At 50.0% G+C, this 19,252-nt stretch overlaps 1 protein-coding gene across 1 annotated transcript in view; it reads left to right on the top strand.

Moving 5' to 3' along the window:
• Positions 1–2,494: 2,494 nt before the first annotated feature.
• The window catches only part of FAIM2 (Fas apoptotic inhibitory molecule 2), a 32,544-nt gene continuing 15,786 nt past the window's right edge, over positions 2,495–19,252 (top strand). The window contains exons 1-5 of the mRNA XM_065419257.1: positions 2,495–2,509; positions 7,249–7,438; positions 15,109–15,212; positions 15,928–15,992; positions 17,909–17,962. Of these exons, the coding sequence (XP_065275329.1) occupies positions 2,495–2,509; positions 7,249–7,438; positions 15,109–15,212; positions 15,928–15,992; positions 17,909–17,962 (428 nt within the window). The remainder of the gene's footprint in view (positions 2,510–7,248; positions 7,439–15,108; positions 15,213–15,927; positions 15,993–17,908; positions 17,963–19,252) is intronic.

Raw genomic sequence — 19,252 nt, 5'->3', positions numbered from 1 at the left:
CAGAAACAGGCAAACCTCTTGCAAACACCAGACTGTGCCTGAAACACCTTTTTCTATTTCAGAGGCTTGCCTGGGTGTGGCGATGCTTTGTTTGTGTTTTGTTTTGCTTCCTAACCTAAGGCTGGCTGTAGTCTGCCACCCTTTGATCCCTAATCCCTTTAAAATCCCTTGACAAGTGGGTGTGGCTCCTTCCAGAAGGACAGGGATTTAAAAAGCCAGTTTGTAAGCGAAGAGGGGAGTTTAGAGAGAGCATGTGAGAGCCAGATCCACCCCCCACCTGCTCTCCAACCCCCCCCAAGCCACACACAGGAGCAAGCAAACAAACCCCACCAAGAGTAAAAATAATGCAGGCAGAAGTCCAGCAACAGAGAGGAGGCTGTCCAGTTTATTGCACTGAAAATAGCATATATGATGACCTGCCTTGTGGGCAGGTGGCGTATGTGTGAATTCGGTGCAAGCAGTTCATGGACCTCAAGGACAGAAGACGGGGTCTTGAGATCAGAGTGGCTGAACTGGAGGGGCTAAGGGAAGTAGAGAGGTACATAGACGAGACTTTCCTGGACACAGTAGAGCGGTCCCACTCCCAGCGAGGAGCATGAAAGTGTTGGGGAAGGAGAACATCAAGCAGGAGCAGAGAGAGGTGATCCCATAGTTGGGACCCTCCTTCCAGATGAGGTCATGGTATCCACTTGCACTGCCTAAGGGAGTAAAATCCCACCCTTAATTTTTCTGGTTACGCTTTAGATTAAAGTTCCCGTGTCAAGGGTAAAAGTGCTGCAGAGTGGAAAGGGTTAACACTGCAGCTAGTCACAATTCTTCTCCTGAAACCCTTGTCGACAGAAAATTGGGTTTTTGGCTCAATGTAATTTTCAGGGGAAATGTCTGCTTTCCTTGAACGCGTCTGATTTTTTTGTTAGGAAAATGAAAGCCGAAAATTTCAGCTGAAAACTGATTTTTGGGAGGATGTTGGCAGTGTTTGGCTCAAAACGGTGATTGGGGTGTTTGGGTTATTCGATGAAAGGGTTGGAGTCACCCCAGGGCAGGGACATAGCATAGGACCATTGTAGGCCACCGTATGCTGATCACTTGATTCCCCGTTCTGTTCATTCCCTCTGGGGCACCTGGCATTGGCCACTGTCGGAAGACAGGATACTGGGCTAGATGGACCTTTGGTCTGACCCAGTGTGGCCGTTCTTATGTTCTGCTGCCCGCGCTGTACAGCCTCCAGCACTGAGGTCTTGTTGGGGTGGAGTGTGATGGGTGAAGCTTTGGTCTCACCCCGAGCATTCCAGCTGTCCTGCTTGTGTAGTTGAATTCATCTCCCTTCATTCAAACTCTGTTGTTTCTAATTTCCCTCCAGATGATCGAGCGTGTTAATAACAATCGCTCCTAGGCCACAGAGCTGGGGGCCCTGAATGGGGGCTCCGACCCTGGCTTGTGAAGTCCTTGCTGAATCCCTCCTTGCGTTACAGAGGTGGGGCTGAGTCGGGTCTGGGAGTGGGGGCTCCATCCCCTGAGCTGTGAGGTCCGTGACCCTGCGCCTGTGTCACAGAGCTGGGTCTGAGCTGGGGGGTCTGTGTGGGGGTTGCACCCTGTTGTGGTGAAGTTCTTGATCCCCTCCCTGCGCCATAGACCCGGGTTTGAACTGGGTGCATGAGTGGGGGCCGTGAGGTTCATGATCTGCTCCCTGCGTCGCAGAGCCAGGGCTGGGGTGACACTGGAAATGAGCCGCACCGGGGCGCATTTCACTCCTCCGTCTCGTGTTACAGATCTTGTCTCAGGCCTTCCTTTGAGCCCGGAGCAGCTCAGGGGCAAGGCAGAGCCTTTCACTCCAAAGCCGTCCTCTCCTCCCTCCCTCTGCCAACAGGGAGGTGGAGACGGCATGTTCGACTGTCAGGGCCGCTGATTTCGGTTGGACGTATTCCTGGAGGTTTCATCACGTCACATAATCCTTCATTAAAGATTAATCTTTAATTCCTGGAGATGCCAGGACAATCCTGGAGGGCTGGTAACCCTAGCGACGGTGTTGCGGTGCCATGGGGAAATTACTCACCCCCCTGGGCTGCGATTGGCTCTGATGTGATGTAGCAGAGAGAGATGCTGCAGGAAGAGCATGTCTTCTGCATCCCTCCACTTCTCCACCCCCCCTCAGCTCCATCCTGGCACTTGCTGGGTGGCTTTTGTCCTGGCATGTGATTGCATCCTCCTCTCCCCCCCACCCCCCGTTTTGCCTGGCTTCCTTCCCCCTGCCCTGCGGAGTGGAAATGGTACAGTCCTTTCTCCAGCAGACTGGTAGCTCGGTGGATGTTGCTGGAACGTAAGAGCATCAGCACAGGCTGCAGAGGCTGGCTTGACTGCAGCGTGCAAACCTATCACCAGGCGGGCACAAGAGAGGCAAGAGGCGTTCTCTCTGCTGCGGCTCGTAGTGCTCTGCACAAGTGTTGGTGCACAACGGTCGGTGTCCCAAGCAGGAGAGCATCACCCGTGAGGCACGATGACCCAAGGGAAGGTAGGTCGGGACCCAAACACCAGGCTAACCTTTCTGCCCCCAAACTTTGCAAAGGGGGAATGGGACTATTTAGGCCCAGGGATTAAAAATCATAGTGTTGAGATGGAGCCGAGAGGTGGGCGTCCTTGCACTGCCCAGCTGCATGGTGCATGAATCGGGGGCCTATAACAGAAGGGATCCGGCAGGGAAATGGAGCGGAGGGTTATATCACCGGGAGGTTATAGGGTGAGTGTTCCGATTCAGTCTGTATTTGTGCATAGCCCTATGGTATCCTGCCCATGCCGAGTTTAGCTCCATCCTTGCGCTTTGTGAAGGTTATTTTTTCTGTACCACCAGCAGGTTGGCTAAAAAGGAGCAGGTTTAACCCCTTGTCCCCTGACATGTAATTAATTGAATTGGGATGGGGGAGGGGGGTTGTGCTTTCCCACCCACCCCTACCTCGAGAAGTCAGTTGCCATGGCAACACAGCATCCTCTGGTTACCACACACACACACATAACTATATATATCTAATCCTGGATGCTTCTGGGCTGCAGGATTCTCTCTGGCTGAGTTTTACTTTTGAGCCCACACGGACATGATGCGCTGTCACTATAAACACCAGATCAGTGGCTGTCTAGATGTAGACGGTGGCCAGCTACCCCAGTATCTGTTATGCAGTTAGGGGGACCAGACAGCAAGTGTGAAAAATCGGGATGGGGGGGGGGTAATAGGAACCTATATAAGAAAAAGACCCAAAAATCGGGACTGTCCCTATAAAATCGGGACATCTGGTCACCCTATATGCAGCCATGGGCTGGTTACATAACTCCCGGCCGATATGTATGCAGGGGTTACATAACCAGCTAGTGGTCTGTCCTGGGACAGCGAGATATGTTTTCTTTCTGGGTAGCTACAGCAAGGATGCTCCTTGATTGGCAGGGGGAGAGTCAGAGCCAATATTCTGCGTGCGGTCGGTACCACATGCTCTCTCTGATGGGATGCAGTGGGAGTCTGAATACAGGAGGGGGTAGATGCTGGGGCGGATACCAGCTCCTTATGCAAGAAATCATTGCATGAAAAGACCATTTTGCAAGGATTTTGTTCCTCTTCCTCACCTTCCCTGGGCTTTTCCCCCATTTGAATGAGGTCATCTCATCCTGGCTCATGTGGCGTTGATGCAATGTCTGCCATTGGTTGACGACAGACAGATGTCATCGCTGATCGGTTTATACTGGTTTTGCCTAGCTGGCGATTCGTTCGTGTTGTGTTGTGATGGATTTATTGTGGCTTTCTCTAGCCAATGATTGGTGTTGGTTGAGTTCACCTGGCCCGTCGTTGGTGCGGTCTGAGTTGAGGTTGCCAGCGACTGGTGCACGTTGAGCTGACACAACCAGTGATTGGTTGATATTGGTTTTATCTAGTTGTTGGCTGGTGCATATGGAGCGAGGTTAGCCTGTGATTGGTGCGTAGTGAGCTGGCGTAGTCTTTGAGTGGTGTTTGTGGATACATACAAAACTGTGGGGCTGGCATGTAATGGGCTGGTACCATCTGTAGCTGCTTTGCTCTATATCATGCTCATTATCTCTCTCTATACAGGTACATATCCTCTCTCTATAGGTACATCTTTGGATCTTTTATAATTTTGGGATTGTTTATGGGCCCAAGCCTTCTTCCCTTAAAGTCAATGACAAACTATCGTTGATTTCAACGATACTATTCAAGGATATTATTTCAGCGACTAGGATGGCGATAGACTTCTTTTAATAATAATAGCAATAATAATAATAATACCTACTTATATAGCACTTTTCATTCACAGATTTCAGAATGCTTTGTAAAGTAGGTGAGTAGCATTATCCCCGTTTACAGATGGGGAAATTGAAGCACAGAGAGGGGAAGTGACTTGTCCAAGGTCACCCAGCAGGTCAGAGCTAAAAATAGACCCGCGGTCTCCCGGGTTCCAGTCCAGTGTTCTATCTGCTAGGCTAGAATGCTTCCTATGTTGGGCCACATCTGTCAGGGGTGGTGTAGGAATATTTAATCCTGACCCAGCATAGTGGGGCTGGATTGGAGGACCTCTTGAAATCCCTTCCAGCCTGAATTTCTATGATTTCTAAGACCTTGGCTTTGACCATGCAGGTATGATGCAAAGATGCCTGGAATACACAAGACTTTCCTTAGTGAAATGATGATTTCCTTGCACAAAAGCCTGGATAATTGATCCCTGCATCACCTGTGAATGAGTTTTACTGGTCTGAGTGGCCTAACTGGGGAAAGGCTTTGGCTCAGGGCTTTTCCGTTAGTCATAGACACAGGTGTAAAAGAATTATTACTTAAACTTCCAGCTCTATTTTCACTCTGATTTATGCTCTAGCTCAGGCAGAAGTTATGGGCTTGATGCAGGAATTACTAGATGCAATTCTCTGGCCTATGCAATGCAGGAGGTCAGAACAGATGAACACAATGGTTCTCTCTGGCCTTAAAAGCTATTATTTAATGGTAGTTTCAAAGAAACTGCTGATGAAAGTGGATCTGCTTCATGTCCAATTGTCCGGGCCCCATTTGGGAACAGAAACACCCTGCTGATAGGAGAACATTCCCATGAACATAGAGATTCTCTGATGTGTTGCTGATGGGTCTTTGCTGGATGTTTCATATAAGGAAGTTTCTCGAGAAAGTTCCTGGAGTGCTAGCTTAGAGACTGATGGCAGTGGATAAAAAGCACCTAAGGGCTGACCTACAAATATATTTAGGTGAAAGTCAGTGGGAGTTAGGCACTTTTGAAAATCCCACAAGGCATCTATCTGGCCCTAGGGACTTTCAATGGGACTTAGGTTTCTAAAGTACTGAGATGTTTCTGAAAATTGTACTCAGTGTAAAGGATGGAGGCCACAATTTTCAAAACTAACAAGTAGAGCTGGTTGATTTTTTGTTGTCTGAACCTTTTCCTTGGGGGTGGGGGAGGAGGGAGGAGAATTTTTTTGACCAAATGAAATTGTTCATGGGTAAAATGTTTGTTTTTTAGTTAAAAAAAAAGGGGGGGGGGAATAGTGGTTTCTTTTTTCTTTGTCGAAGAACTGAACATTTTTTTGTAGGAAATGTAGAAAAAAAATCAATTAAAAAAAAGGTCCCATGGACATTAATTCACATTTGGCATCTAGCGCTAGTGCCTAGTGATTTTAGGAGCCCGCCGTGAGACACCCCAAGGCAGTGAGACTCCGACTGAGGCTCGCAAGCTGCAAGTGGCTCTTTAATGTGTCTCTTTGCAGCACATGATATTAAAACATGGATGATTTAATTATTAACCAATTGAAGTTATTAACCAATCAGGATGCTTTTACTATATTATTAACCAATTGTAGTTGATAAAATAATAATACGTGGTCAGTCATTTAGCTGTGAGAAATATATATATATATAGTAAATGAAACAATGAATTCACATGACTGTGGCTCTTTTGGGTAATGTTGATCGCTAATTTGGCTCCTGAGGTCAGAGTATCACTGCTCTAAGGGTTCTAATGGACAGAGGACTCTCCCTCAGCCATTTCCAACGGCTGTGCCTCCTCTCACACTCAGTTGCCTATAATTTATTATCCTGTGTGTCCTCCCCAACTGATTTTCATCATCTATGTTTTTTTCCTCTCCTCCTTTCCCTTTCTATCCCTAGTTTGCCTTTTCTTCCCTCCATTTCTCCTCTCCCACTCCCCTCTTCTCTCCAAATCTGTCTCTAGCTGGACCTTTCTCTCCTCCATTTTGTCCTTTCCCTGGTCACCCCTCCACTCATATCAGTCCCTCGTTGGCCCTCTCTTCTCCTCCATTTTGTCGTTTCCCTGGTCGCCCCTCCACTCGTATCTGTCCCTCGTTGGCCCTCTCTTCTCCTCCATTTTGTCCTCTCCCACTCCATATCTGTCCCTTGTTGGCCCTCTCTTCTCCTCCATTTTGTCGTCTCCCTGGTCGCCCCTCCACTCATATCTGTCCCTTGTTGGCCCTCTCTTCTCCTCCATTTTGTCCTCTACCACTCCATATCTGTCCCTCGTTGGCTCTCTCTCCTCCAGAGGCGTAGTGAGTGCCCTCCGTACCCTCCGACCGGAGGGGCCCCCGCAAGGAAGGGGGCCCCTAAAAGTGGCAAAATAAATACCGCATTCCAGTTTCTGCATTGTAAGGGGCCCCGCCCGGACATACGTTCGGAGGGGGCCACCGTTCGGAGGGGGCCACGTTCTTTGTTGCTACGGCCCTGCTCTCCTCCTCCATTTTGACCTCCTTCCACCTTCTCTTCGGATGGGGCCTGGAGTGAGGTTCTGTTCACCCTCCACTTTCCAACTTTGGGGGAGGGATAGCTCAGTGGTTTGAGCATTGGCCTGCTAAACCCAGGGTTGTGAGTTTAATCCTTGAGGGGGCCACTTAGGGATCTAGGGCAAAAATCAGTACTTGGTCCTGGTAGTAAAGGCAGGGGGCTGGACTCGATGACCTTTCAGGGTCCCTTCGAGTTCTATGAGATAGGTATATCTCCATATATTATTATAACCCTGAATGTTTCCAAGTGTACCGGACTGAATTCACCCAAAGGCGAGATCCAAAGCCCATTGAAGTTGATGGGTGTATTTCCAATGACGTTGATGAGCTTTGGATTAGGCCCAAACCACAGATGAGTTGCCATCTGTGATGTGTCAGCTGATGGTTCCAGCTGTGAGGTTGTTCTTATTCCTCTTCGTTCTATCATGGCTATTTTAATCCTGATTTCTCTTTGCCACACAGCTCTCTGTGAATAACAAGCCTCCTAACTCCGAGGGACAGCAGGGACAGGGAGAGAAAAAGGACAATGCAACCGCCCCATCGGCACCCCCGACGTACGAGGAAGCAACTTCAGGGGAAGGGATGAAAACGGAGGCGTTCTCCCCTCCACCGTCTGTGCCCCTCCACCCCAGCTGGGCTTATGTGGACCCCAGTGAGTACTCGCTTGCCCTGCATTGCTATGAAATTCACTCGGCCAGTTTATTGTCCCCGTTCTACTGATGAATGAAGCTGAGGTGCAAAGACTTGGCCAAGATCACAGAGCAAGTCAGTGGCAGAGCCAGAAATAGAATCCGGGAGTACTGACGGTAGACTCCACTACTTCTCAGAGCAGGGGGTAGAATCTAAGAGTCCTGACTGCCAATCCTCTGCTCTAACCACTAGACCCTACTCCAGGGGTGGCCAACCTGTGGCTCCGGAGCCACATACGGCTCTTCAGAAGTTAATATGCGGCTCCTTGTATAGGCACCGACTCTGGGGCTGGAGCTACAGGCGCCAACTTTCCAATGTGCCGGGGGGTGCTCACTGCTCAGCCCCTGGCTCTGCCACAGGCCCTGCCCCCACTCCACCCCTTCCCGCTCCCTCCCCTGAGTCTGCCGTGTCCTCGCTCCTCCCTGCTCCCCCCCAGAGCCTCCTGCACGCCACGAAACAGCTGATGGGGAGGTGCGGGGAGGGAGGGGGAGGCGCTGATCGGCGGGGCTGCTGGTGGGTGGGAGGCACTGGGAGTTGATGGGGGGCTGCTGACGTATTACTGTGGCTCTTTGGCAATGTACACTGGTAAATTCTGGCTCCTTCTCGGGCTCAGGTTGGCCATCCCTGCCCTACTCCCTCTCAGAGAGGGGGATAAACTGAGGAGTCCTGACTGTACGGCCCCTGGTAGGGCTGATTTCTTAGTAAGCAAACAGCTGGTCGTGTTATAGTGAATCTCAGGTCGTGTCTTTGGTGGATGCATCTGACTCCTGGCTTGTTTGGATTGAATTTCCAGGTGTGTGTGTGTATGGGGATTATTTCTGTTACATCCTGTAACTGCATCCTTAGGGCTCCAATGATGGTAAAGATGCATCCATGGAGACCTCCCGCTGCAGGGAAGCATGGGGCTAGTAAGTCGCTGAGCTGTTTATCTGGAGCTCCCTGAAGACACTTGCACCTTGACTGCCTCTGAATCTTTCTCCCTCGTCCCCTTCTGCCTTGGTGTACGTGTCCGTAACAGAGAGGCGATAAATAACACGTAATTGCAAGTTACAAGGTTATAAATACACTGGGGGATTGCTTTGATCTATCGACTCCAGACCCATGCAGTTTATGAGCCTGGCAAAATTCCCACGTTGCAGCTGTGTGCCCAGTTGTATGTGCCATCATATGGAGTCCTAGGAGCACCGCCAGCTTTTTTGCCGCCCTAGGCGGCGGAAGGTCCCGCCCCCGAAATACCGCCGATGACCGGGGTGGCCAAAGATCCAGCCGCCGCGGTTGCCGCCCCCCAAATGTTAGCGCCCTAGGCGACTGCCCAGGTCGCCTAATGGGTTGCGCCGGCCCTGTGGAGTCCCCCCCTCCCCCATAGCATCTCCCTGGCAGCTCCCTTGATGGCCACCACATTCCTCTTACTCCAGGTCCCTTTCCTCTTTCTCTGATCTCTCTGACCCCTGCCTGGCTGCAAGCTGGGGGATCCTATATCCGGGCTGTGTGTGTGTGACATTGCACTGACAGCCACTGTGTAATGTACGAAGTACCCAGAGGCAAACATAAATGCACTGAGTGGGGCAAAAAGATGCGGCTTGGTTTATTTTAGCGTGGGAGGCCAAACATTACCTGCCCTGCTCTTGAATAGGCAAGAGCACTGGGTTCACCTTATTAGCAGAGTGGCTAGATCCCGAGGCTGTCACACAGGTTAAATTTTCATTGACTTGGAGTGTTTGCCTAGGAAAGCAGTGAGTTAATGGGCAAAGCAGGGGAAGAAGTGGCAGCATCTTGGAAGTAAGGAGTGAACAGCACAGGCTCCGGCTTGTAATTTTCCCTGGGGGTGCTCAACACCCCCTCAGCCCCAGCCCCGCCCCCACTCCATCCCTTCCCCCAAGCCCCCACCCCCGCCCTGCCTCTTCCCACCCCTGCTCCATCCTGGCCCCACCCCCACTCCACCCCTTCCCCCAAACCCCCACCCTGCCTCTTCCCCACCTCTCCTGCCCACTCCCCTGAGCGCTCCCCATCCCTGCTCCTCCCCTTCTCTCCCACCACCTCCTGCACATTGCGGAATAGCTGATCGCGGTGGGTGGGAGGCGCTGGGAGGGAGGGGGAGGAGTTGATCGGCAGGGCCGCCGGTGGATGGTAGGTGCTGGGGGGTGGGGTGGGGGGAGCTGGTTGCCAGTGGGTGCTGGAGCACCCACGGGGTCAGCGCCTATGGTGAGCCAGCTTAAAGGGAAAGATGGCCTAGTGCAGGGGTAGTCGATTATTTTTTGTCAAGGTCCAAATTTCTTGGTCAGGGTATAGTCCAGAGAAAATAATAATAATAAAATAACAATATTGATAACAAGTAAATAAAAATATTCCCGGGTCTGTTCAAAAGCATCTGGCGGTCCAGATTTGGCCCGCAGTCCGCCTACCACTGGCCTAGCGTTTAGGGTGTTAGCCAAGGATTTGGGTCAAGTCCCTGCTCTGCAACAGCCTTCCTGGGTGACCTCGAGCAAGTCACTGAGCCTGTCCGTGCCTCAGTTTCCCATCTGTAAATTGGAGGTAATATATTACCCTCTGGAGCGGTGCTGGGAAGATAAATGCATTATCGATGGCAAGGGGGGATTTGATAGCAGCCTTCAACTACCTGAAGGGGGGTTCCAAAGAGGATGGAGCTCGGCTGTTCTCAGTGGTGGCAGATGATAGAACAAGGAGTAATGGTCTCAAGTTGCAGTGGGGGAGGTCTAGGTTGGATATTAGGAAACAGTATTTCACTAGGAGGGTGGTGAAGCACTGGAATGGGTTACCTAGGGAGGTGGTGGAATCTCCATCCTTAGAAGTTTTTAAGGCCCGCCTTGACAAAGCCCTGGCTGGGATGATTTAGTTGGTGCTGGTCCTGCTTTGAGCAGGGGGTTGGACTAGATGACCTCCTGAGGTCCCTTCCAACCCAAATATTCTATGATTCTATGAGGCCTTCAGATCGTAGGGTAAGAGGAGCTGTATGAGAACCTTTGGGAGGTGAGCTTGCATGCCTGGATGGTAGGGCAGGTGACAGTGATGCAAAGAAGGAGGAGAGGAGACGGTCTTTGGGGAGATATGAAGCTGCGGTGCTTGGCACTCTTGTGTGACGGCTGTGGCCAACCCAGCAGAGACAGAACAGGGCTAACCAGGTGAGTCTATATAGCTTGAGCTGGCAGCTGTAACAGACTCACGTCCTCTCTGGCATGGAGGGGCAGGGGGCGCTAGGCATAAGCAGACTAAGCAATTGCTTAGGGCCCTGAGCAGCTCAAGGGAGACCCCTATCTGCTTTTTTATGTCTTGTGTGTGGGGCCTCCCCCCTGAGAATATTCCTACTTAGGGCCCCCAGTGGGCTAGCCCTGCCTCTGGAAGGGGGCGGGGGGCCCACATTGACAAGGGGGTTTGAACCTTTGGAACTCTAAAATAATAGACCGTTCGTAACCTGTGCACAAAATAGGAGAATTACAAGGATAACCGCACTTCAGCCTGCGGAGCACACGACAACGGCTGTTCTCGAGGGCACTCAGTGGACCGTCTGGTGTTGCACGAGAGGCTCCGTGCAAGGTGGTGTTTTTCACCTTCCCATGATGCCGTGGGCATTAAGCCCATCGGTGAGAGCTGGGATGCAGGACTAGATGGGCCAGTGGTTAACTGGGTTTGGCAAATCCAATCCCTGAGCTTGCCGTGAGTGACATTGAAGGTACATTGCATAGCATAGGCTGGTGCTGCTGCTGGATTATGGAGGGCTGTGTTGAATTTAACTGCACCCTGGATCTGAGGCCGAGAACAGAGAAGTTACTGGACTTCCAGCAGCGAGGACAGCAAGCTGAGGCACTTGGGACACAGGGACTCAGGATCCTGGGTTCTATTTCTGGCTATGCCAAATGTTCCCCATGTGACCTTGAGCAAGATATTTAGGCACCTACGTCCCTCTCTGTGCTTCAGTGTCCGTGTTTGTAACCTCCAGCTGTTGGCACCTGCCTGCATCACAAGGGAACAGTGGAGCTAAATTTGGAATTGCTTGTAAAGATCATGGAGAACCTTGGGTGGGCCGGGGGAGGGAGGTGCAATAAGGCCTTGGTAATCTCTTGGTAAACACGTCCTTCTCAGTGCCAGCGGCTCTCCCCATTTCCCTGGGAGGGGCTAGAGAGGAGCAGTATGGTCTTCAATCTCTTGGTAAACACTTCTTTCTCAGCACCAGCCCCTCTGCGTGTCACGAGCGACGATATTATTGTCATCTGTCCACACCATGGTTCTTATCAACAGTGCCATCGGCTTCCAGTCAACTCACTTATCGTATTTACATCTCAATGAATTATGGGAGATCGATCAACCTCTGGCATTCATGGTACCCCTCTATCATCATTGTCACTGTACATGCCTGCCTGCCTATGTATCTATCTAATTATGGTATTTCTCACTCTGTCTACCTGATCTGATGTGCAGTATAGGATGGACGAATGGTTTGAGCACAGAGCTGGGAGCCAGAGACTACTGAATTCTAAACTTGACTTGTATGCCTGTTCTGTGCCTCAGTTTCCCCATTTCAGTTATCCCTGATCCTCTCTCACTAGATGGTATTGCCTAGTGGCTAGAACACTGGACTGAGACTCAGGATGCCTAGAGTCTATTCCTGGCTCTGCCATTGGCCATCTGGGTGACCACAAACAAGTCACTTCCCCTCTCTCAGTTTCCTCATCTGTAAAATGGGGATAATGATACTGACCTCCTTTGCAAAGTGCTTTGAGATCTAGTGATGATAAGGGCTAAGGATTATTATTCTGCAACAGCATCACTGGTTGCCACGGCTACGGTTACATCACATTCTGCCCCCTACTGTCAACTCAGTCATCCAGATAGTCCCATGTACCTGAGAATTTCCCTGCTCTTACCCTTCCCATAGATCAGGGGTGACGTTTGCTGCAGGCCTGGCTTAGATGCGCTAAACCTCAGAGATGATCCACTGGGCAGGTTTGCTCTTCCCTGTTTGTGTTTCATTATAGGCAAAGAAGGCCTCTTAATGAAGAGCTCTGGTTTGGGAACAGGTCTAGAAGGCAGTAAGGGACCTGGGTTCTCTCTGATCTAGGCTCAGTGCTGAGACACTCCGTGTCTGTGGGCAAGTCAGTCAGCAGCCCTGCGTGTAACTCGCATCAGGGGCAGCGCAGAGGACCTCCTTGAAAAAGCAACCTGTGCGCCTGGGAAATGAGTTGTCACAAGAAATGAGGCAGGCACCTGTTAATTCTCAGGCAATTAGACAGCGCCAGGGGATTGCAGAGTTAGTTTAGCAGAGGGCTGTGGGTGACAGGACAGCTGCATCCATGTGGGGGTATTTAATATTCAGTGAAAGGTGAGGCCTCTGGCCATGGCTGGAAAGTAAGGGTGTAATCTGAGCCTTCATGATGGCTATTAAAGATCCCATGACACTGTTAGCAAGAATACGGGTGTTCGCCCCGTGTCTTGGCCACACTTCTAGTTTGGATAATTGGGTCCCACTTCTGTAAATTCTCCCCAGAAACAGGATTCTGCTCTGCCTCTTGTTCACTGTTCAGCAGCGGCTGTGCCCCGCCCCCTGAAACTTTTGAAACTTTCTTTTGATTTCATTTTGATTTTTGATTTTTTTTTGATTTTCATTTTGATGGTTTCTTTTGATGTCATTAAAAAAAACAGTTCAAAAGCATGAAGAATGTTTTGATTGGGTCGATACAAAACAGTTTGTTTGACCCCCTCCTCCCCCCACTCCCGTTTTTTCTTTTTACTTTCCGACTTACCCAAAATTTTCAAAAAAGGTTCGTTTTCTATCCGACCTGACACAATTCCCTGCTCCCTGCCCCCCGACTTTTCAAAAGTGCCGGTGAACCGAAAAATACATTCTTTGCCCCGCTCTGCAAGTCTACTCCCAAGCCACAAGAACTAGCCTGATGGTCAGGTTATGGAGCAATCTTCAAGTGGATCATTGAGCTCCTCCTGCTACGGCAAAACTCGTCTGGGCTCGGTGGCCATTGTTCCAAGGTTAACAGCTCTTTAGTTGAGTTTGTTTAACCAGAACTGGGACATACTTTATCTTTTCTTTTTTTGAGTTATGACTGAGTTAATCAACAGCTTTTTTTTTTTTACAGTAGGTTGTGACCTTTTATGTTGTCACATACGGCAACTCCCAAACCGCTCGCTTAACAGACTTAAAACTTTCCATGCTCTCAGTGCTCAAAGGGGAGGAAGGGGAAGGTTTCCAGAAAGGTGCTCCTTTGATAACAGTTACAGACCGCTGAGAACACGGGGCCCAGGTCTCAGTGGATCAAAGGCCATTTTATGCCTCTCTGGCAGTGTAAAGTGGACTCACAGTGGGTTTAAACCGCCCCCTGAGAATCCGCTTTTGTGGAGGGCCTTCGCCAGCTTAGGGGATGGGTAGGGAGCCTGGCCAGAGGACACTCTGCTGTGACAGTTATCTCTTTTTCAGAGCCCATAGGCAGCCATGAGAAGTTAGGGTAGCCCAAAGGTTGCTCTAATGTATACTGAGACTGGGCCCTGAATACAGAGTGCCTAACGCCCTCTCGCCATGCCCAAGTTCAGGTAAAGATAATCGGGTGGGCAGTGTTCTCCAGGGCCCCCATCCTCGGAGTGGGTCACTATATGATGTCAGCATTTCTGCTCCAGGACTCCCTCCGTGGGGGTGAGGCACAAGGGTGTGTGAGGCCATTTCCTCTTCTCTGGGACCCCCACCCAAATGTGGTACAAGAGCAGGTGACCTGGGGCTCATCCGTGGGGAGCGTGAGGAGTTGCCTAGCTCGGCCTTGAGATCTTAGAGATCATCCCCATGACACCCAACAGCTGATACGTCCCAGTGAACTGTCTCCCAGCAGCCAGTTTGTCCCACGTCCTGTTGAAACGACTCTCTCCTGCTGCTGAACGACCGACGCCAGGCAGTCCAGTCATGTCCCGCAGCTCCTGGTGCCAGCACGTTGGCACCTGATTTCTCTGCCTCGGGGTGTGTTACAATGGAGAGGGAAGTCAAGTTCTGGAAGGCGACCGGTGGCTTTGCATTAAGTCCTGCCCGCCCACACTCTAGCGTATGCAGTTGTTGCAGGGGGCATGCTATTGTTCTGATCCTGTCATGCCAGGGCAGGGCTTGTGGTTGCAGCTCCCAGGAGATCTGCGCTTTTAGTTCTCTTCGACAGAGCGGCACTTATCGCTGTTGGAGTGTGGACAGCAAAACGCTTGTGCCTCCCAGCTAGGAGCTCCTGGGGAAGGGTCTTTTCTTCTCTTGACCTTTCCTTTGGTCTTGAATTGTGTCTCAGGCCAGGCATGGACTGAGGCAGGATCTGAGCTCAGGCAGGATCAGGATGCAGCGGATAATTCAGAGTCAAAGCCACAGGAAGACGTCCCTGATGTGGTTGGCTGGGTAGGAAGATCAAGGGCTCAGGAAGACAGGGTCTAAGCTGGGATGCCTAGTGGAAGTATCTCCTTGGGCTGGTGGTGCAACGTGTGTGGCAAATCTTGAGGTTTGGGGGGTAATCCAGGCCTGCTATAAACTTGAATCCACCCCTGGTTTCAGACAACACCCCAGTGCCCCCTGGGGAAGTGGCAGGACACAGCTGAGGTGACAGGCAAAGCTGGGAGGTGGCATCTGATGTGCCTTTCTCTTTCCAGGTGCCAGCCCAAACTACGGGAGTGGAGGGTACCCCGGAGACACGGAGCTACTCACGACCTTCAACTGGGATGACAAAAACGTGCGCAGAGTGTTCGTCAGAAAGGTACCTCCTGGGACAGCCTCCCAAGCTTACATAGGGATCCTGGCTGAAGCTAATGGGCCCCAAGAGGAGTGTGTGTGTGGGAGAATGAAGTAAGACGCTGCTCCATGATCCCAGCCAGTGCAATGATGTGCTAGCCCAGTGCACGGCTTGGTGAGACCCAGCGAGCGCCACGCTGCAGGGCCTTCATGCTCACGTCAATCGGGGCACGTTCAGATCTGCGTCTGAGCTACCTGGCTCAGGCCCACTGTGGAGGATGAGCCCAAAATGGCGCAGAAAGAGTTAATTAACGGTGTCGGATTCTGGTGATACCGCAGGGCCGTCTCCATCACGCGTTTGGAACACATGTTCTTAAGGCGGATTAGGGCAGCAAAATGGTTCCTTGGCCAGATGGTGTATATCAGCATAGCTCCATTGAAGTCAATGGACCTGACCCCCAACTGGGGTAAATCCACGTAGCTCCAGTGAAGTCAACGGGGCCAGATCCCCAGCTGGTGTAAATTGGTGTCGCTCCACTGAAAGCAATGGGCCAGATTGCCAGTCGGTGTAAATAACACCGCTTGAGTGATGTCAATGGAGCCACTTACATCACCTGAGGATCCGATGGAGGGTTTCCATCAGCAGAGGATCCAGATAGGAGAGCATGGGGGCAGAGTTTGCCTCCAGCCAGGCATGACTGTGATCCGCACTGACAAGATGCTGTGGTTTCTCGTTTCAGGTCTATGCCATTCTTATGCTCCAGCTGTCTGTCACGGTCAGCATTGTGGCTCTCTTCACCTTCTGGTAGGTCTCTGGAGTTAGCAACAATCCTCAGCTCTGATGTCTTACTTGTGCACTTGGGTATCTTTTCCTCAAGTATCGGTCACTCAGGTCCTTGAGTGACCGACACTTGGTCATTATCAGTGACTCGGGTACCTGGATAACTTTCCCTTGAGTGCTGTCTGTCACTCAGGTACCTGGGTAGCTTGCCCTTGGATGTTATCCATCACTCAGGTACCTGGAATTTTTTTCCGTGGGTATTAACTGGCATTGATACCTGTGTATCATTCCATTGAGCGTTATCTGTCACTCTGATACCTGGATATCTTTCCCTGGGGCATTATCAAGTCAGCCCCAGATATGTGGGTATCTTTCCCTTGGGGAGTAGCTTATCCATACTCAAGTAAGCAGGTATCAGGCTCCCTGTAGCTCCGATAACTTAGTGTTTTGGGTGCACATAGATCAAATTACATTTAGGATTAATAATAGATCACCCATCACTTGAAGAAGTTCAGCGACTTGTCTAAGAAGCTGGCAGCCCTTTCCCTCCAGCAGGCTTGGCTGCATAATTGAGAACAGCGGGGTGTCTATAGCTCGCTCCTTTCGAAAAAAATAGTTCATAGTTAATATGCATATTTGGGGAGAGCCCTGGATTCCGAGTCAGGTCTCCGGGGTTCTAATATTGACTTCAGAAGGGAGCGTGCAGCCTCCTAGGAATCAGTCTCCCTGGCTTCTAATTCTAGCTTTGCCACTGACTGTGGGATCTTGGGCAAATCTCCTCCCCTCTTTATGCCTCAGTTTCCCCATCAATAAAATGGGGATCATGACACCGGCCTACCTTCCACGGGTGCGTGTGATGCTTCTGTAATTAGTTTGTATAGGAAAGTGCTTTGATGACAGGTTATTATCATGAACATCACTGCAGATATCATAGAATCATAGAAGATTAGGGTTGGAAGAGACCTCAGGAGGTCATCTAGTCCAATCCCCTGCTCAAAGCAGGCCCATTGAGCGAGGCAATGTACACACACACATAGTAAAAGACAGTCCTTGCTCCAAATAGCCGACAATCTAAATGGAAAACGCACAAAGAAAGGATTATTAGACCCTGTGTACAGATTAAGTGACTCACACAAGGTCCCACAGGAAAGCGATGAGGGAGGTGGGAACTGAACCTGTTCTTTATGTACCTTAAGCTAGTGCCTCCTCCACAAGACTGGCCTTCCTATTGAACAGTTTTGTTTATTTCCAATCAGTTAAACCTCAGCAGGGAGGAAGAATGGCCCAGTGGTTGGGGCGCTGATGTGGGAGACCCAGGTTCAACTCCTGCCTCTGCTATGAACTTCCTGTGTAACCTTGGGCACGTCACTTAGCCTCTTAAATGCCTCAATTTCCCACCTGCAAACTGGGAGTCCCAGAGAAGACATGGGCATTGCCAGGATACCATCACCCATGGAAATGATGCCCCTACGCCTACATCCGTCATAGATTCCAAGCCCAGAAGTGATCATTTAGTCTGGTTTCCTATATAACACCGGCCATAGAAATTCCCCAGAACAGTTCTGAGAGCCTATCCTGAGATATAGACATACAGAATCGGCAGCATAGATGCTTCTAAACTAGTCATGTTGCTAGTGCTTATGCTCACACGTGCATGTATAACCCATTGGTGAGTGCGTGGTACAGGTCCCGCTCTGTACTGAACCGCAGAGGGTAGGAGCTATGGCAGCTTGGTCCTATAGCAGCTCCTGCTTTTAGCTCTGGAGTTCCGGGTTGAGTCTCTGGTGTGTCTGCCAAGATGGCGGCCATCACCCGCATGCCACTCTATACCCACTACGCACTTCCTTGGGATACGTTTAGCCAACAGTCTGTGAAGTGATTGCTGTTCCCTGTCCTGTGAATGACCCTCCCTCTCTCTTTTCTTTCTCTCTCTCCTGCAGTGAGCCAGTCAAAGGTTACGTCCAGTCAAACCCAGCCTGGTACTGGGCTTCCTAGTAAGTATCTAATGCCTTTTCCCATTCTTAAATGGTGGAGCAGATTGTGTACGGTTGAATGTATTTGGAGGCACTTCTAGAGCACGCTGCTGCATCGGAACACCTGCCCCCACGTGCAGGAGAGGAAATTCACCTTTGAGACGAGAAACAAACATGAGCCTGTGGAAAACAAGAAGTGTACAACGGAAACCTCAGTGTAACCTTAGCTAGAGTGTTTGCTACTGTGCTGAGATGAATGCAAACAAAACACTTAACGCTATCAAATGTACTGCAGGGCACTTTAAACAAAATATTGTTAAGGTCCCACCCGGCAGCCGGTTTCGAAATATCACCTTGTGTTGTTGAATTCAGTAGAAGTCAGAGTTGAGAGGATTTTCCAAGCTGCAGGGTGAAATGTTCAAAAGCACCCAAGTGGCTTAGAAGCCTGACTCCCATTGACTTGAGGTCCTAAGTCACTTAGGCACTATAGAAAAGTTTACTCATAATCTATCACTTTTTAAATTGATGAGAAAGACCAGGTGGCAAAATTCCACTGTGCCTGCACAAACAGGAGGTCAGACAGATGATCACAATGGTTCCTTCTGGCCTTAAAATCTATGAATCTGTGAAGCCCCTCCAACTTAAATGCTCATAGCTTGAAAATCACTGTACCAATTTTCTTTATTATTATCAATAATAATAATAATAACATAACAATAACAACAATAATATTTTTTATTGTGGTAGCCCCTAAGAGCCCACTCATGGACTAGGACCCCATTGTGCTAGGCACTGTAAAAATGCAGAACAAAACAAATGGACCCTGCCCCTAAGAATTTACAATCAAATTATAAGGCAAGACACAACAGCTGATTACAGACAGACAAGGGAGCACAAGAAAACAATGAAACGATATTGGTCAGCATGCTGAGCAGAGGGCTCAGCAATCCAGCTGCTTAACTGTTGTCAAATTTTCTTCAAACTTGGCCAGCTTGCTTAGATCTCAGTGAGATCTACAAAACCAGCCAAGTTTGATATATCTGCTTTTATCCAGTATCGTGTTATCTCTGTGAAAAATTGGCACTTAGAACGGGTGCATTATGTTCATGCACTCAAAAGCAGCTGCATTGATGTGATTCGGACTATATAAAAGAAAATTCACCTCTGAGCTGAGACCAAGCATGGCAAAAATCAGCCCAAAGGGAATTAGCTTGACAAAGTTATGAGCAATAGTAAAAGAGGTTTAGAATGGAAGCTGAACTCAACCTTGACCACTAAGGATATATCTACACTGCAGCTGGGGTGTGTGAC

Source organism: Emys orbicularis, chromosome 19, assembly GCF_028017835.1.
Source record: "Emys orbicularis isolate rEmyOrb1 chromosome 19, rEmyOrb1.hap1, whole genome shotgun sequence".
NCBI lineage: Eukaryota > Metazoa > Chordata > Testudines > Emydidae > Emys > Emys orbicularis.
This window is presented reverse-complemented; position numbering and strand designations above follow the sequence as displayed.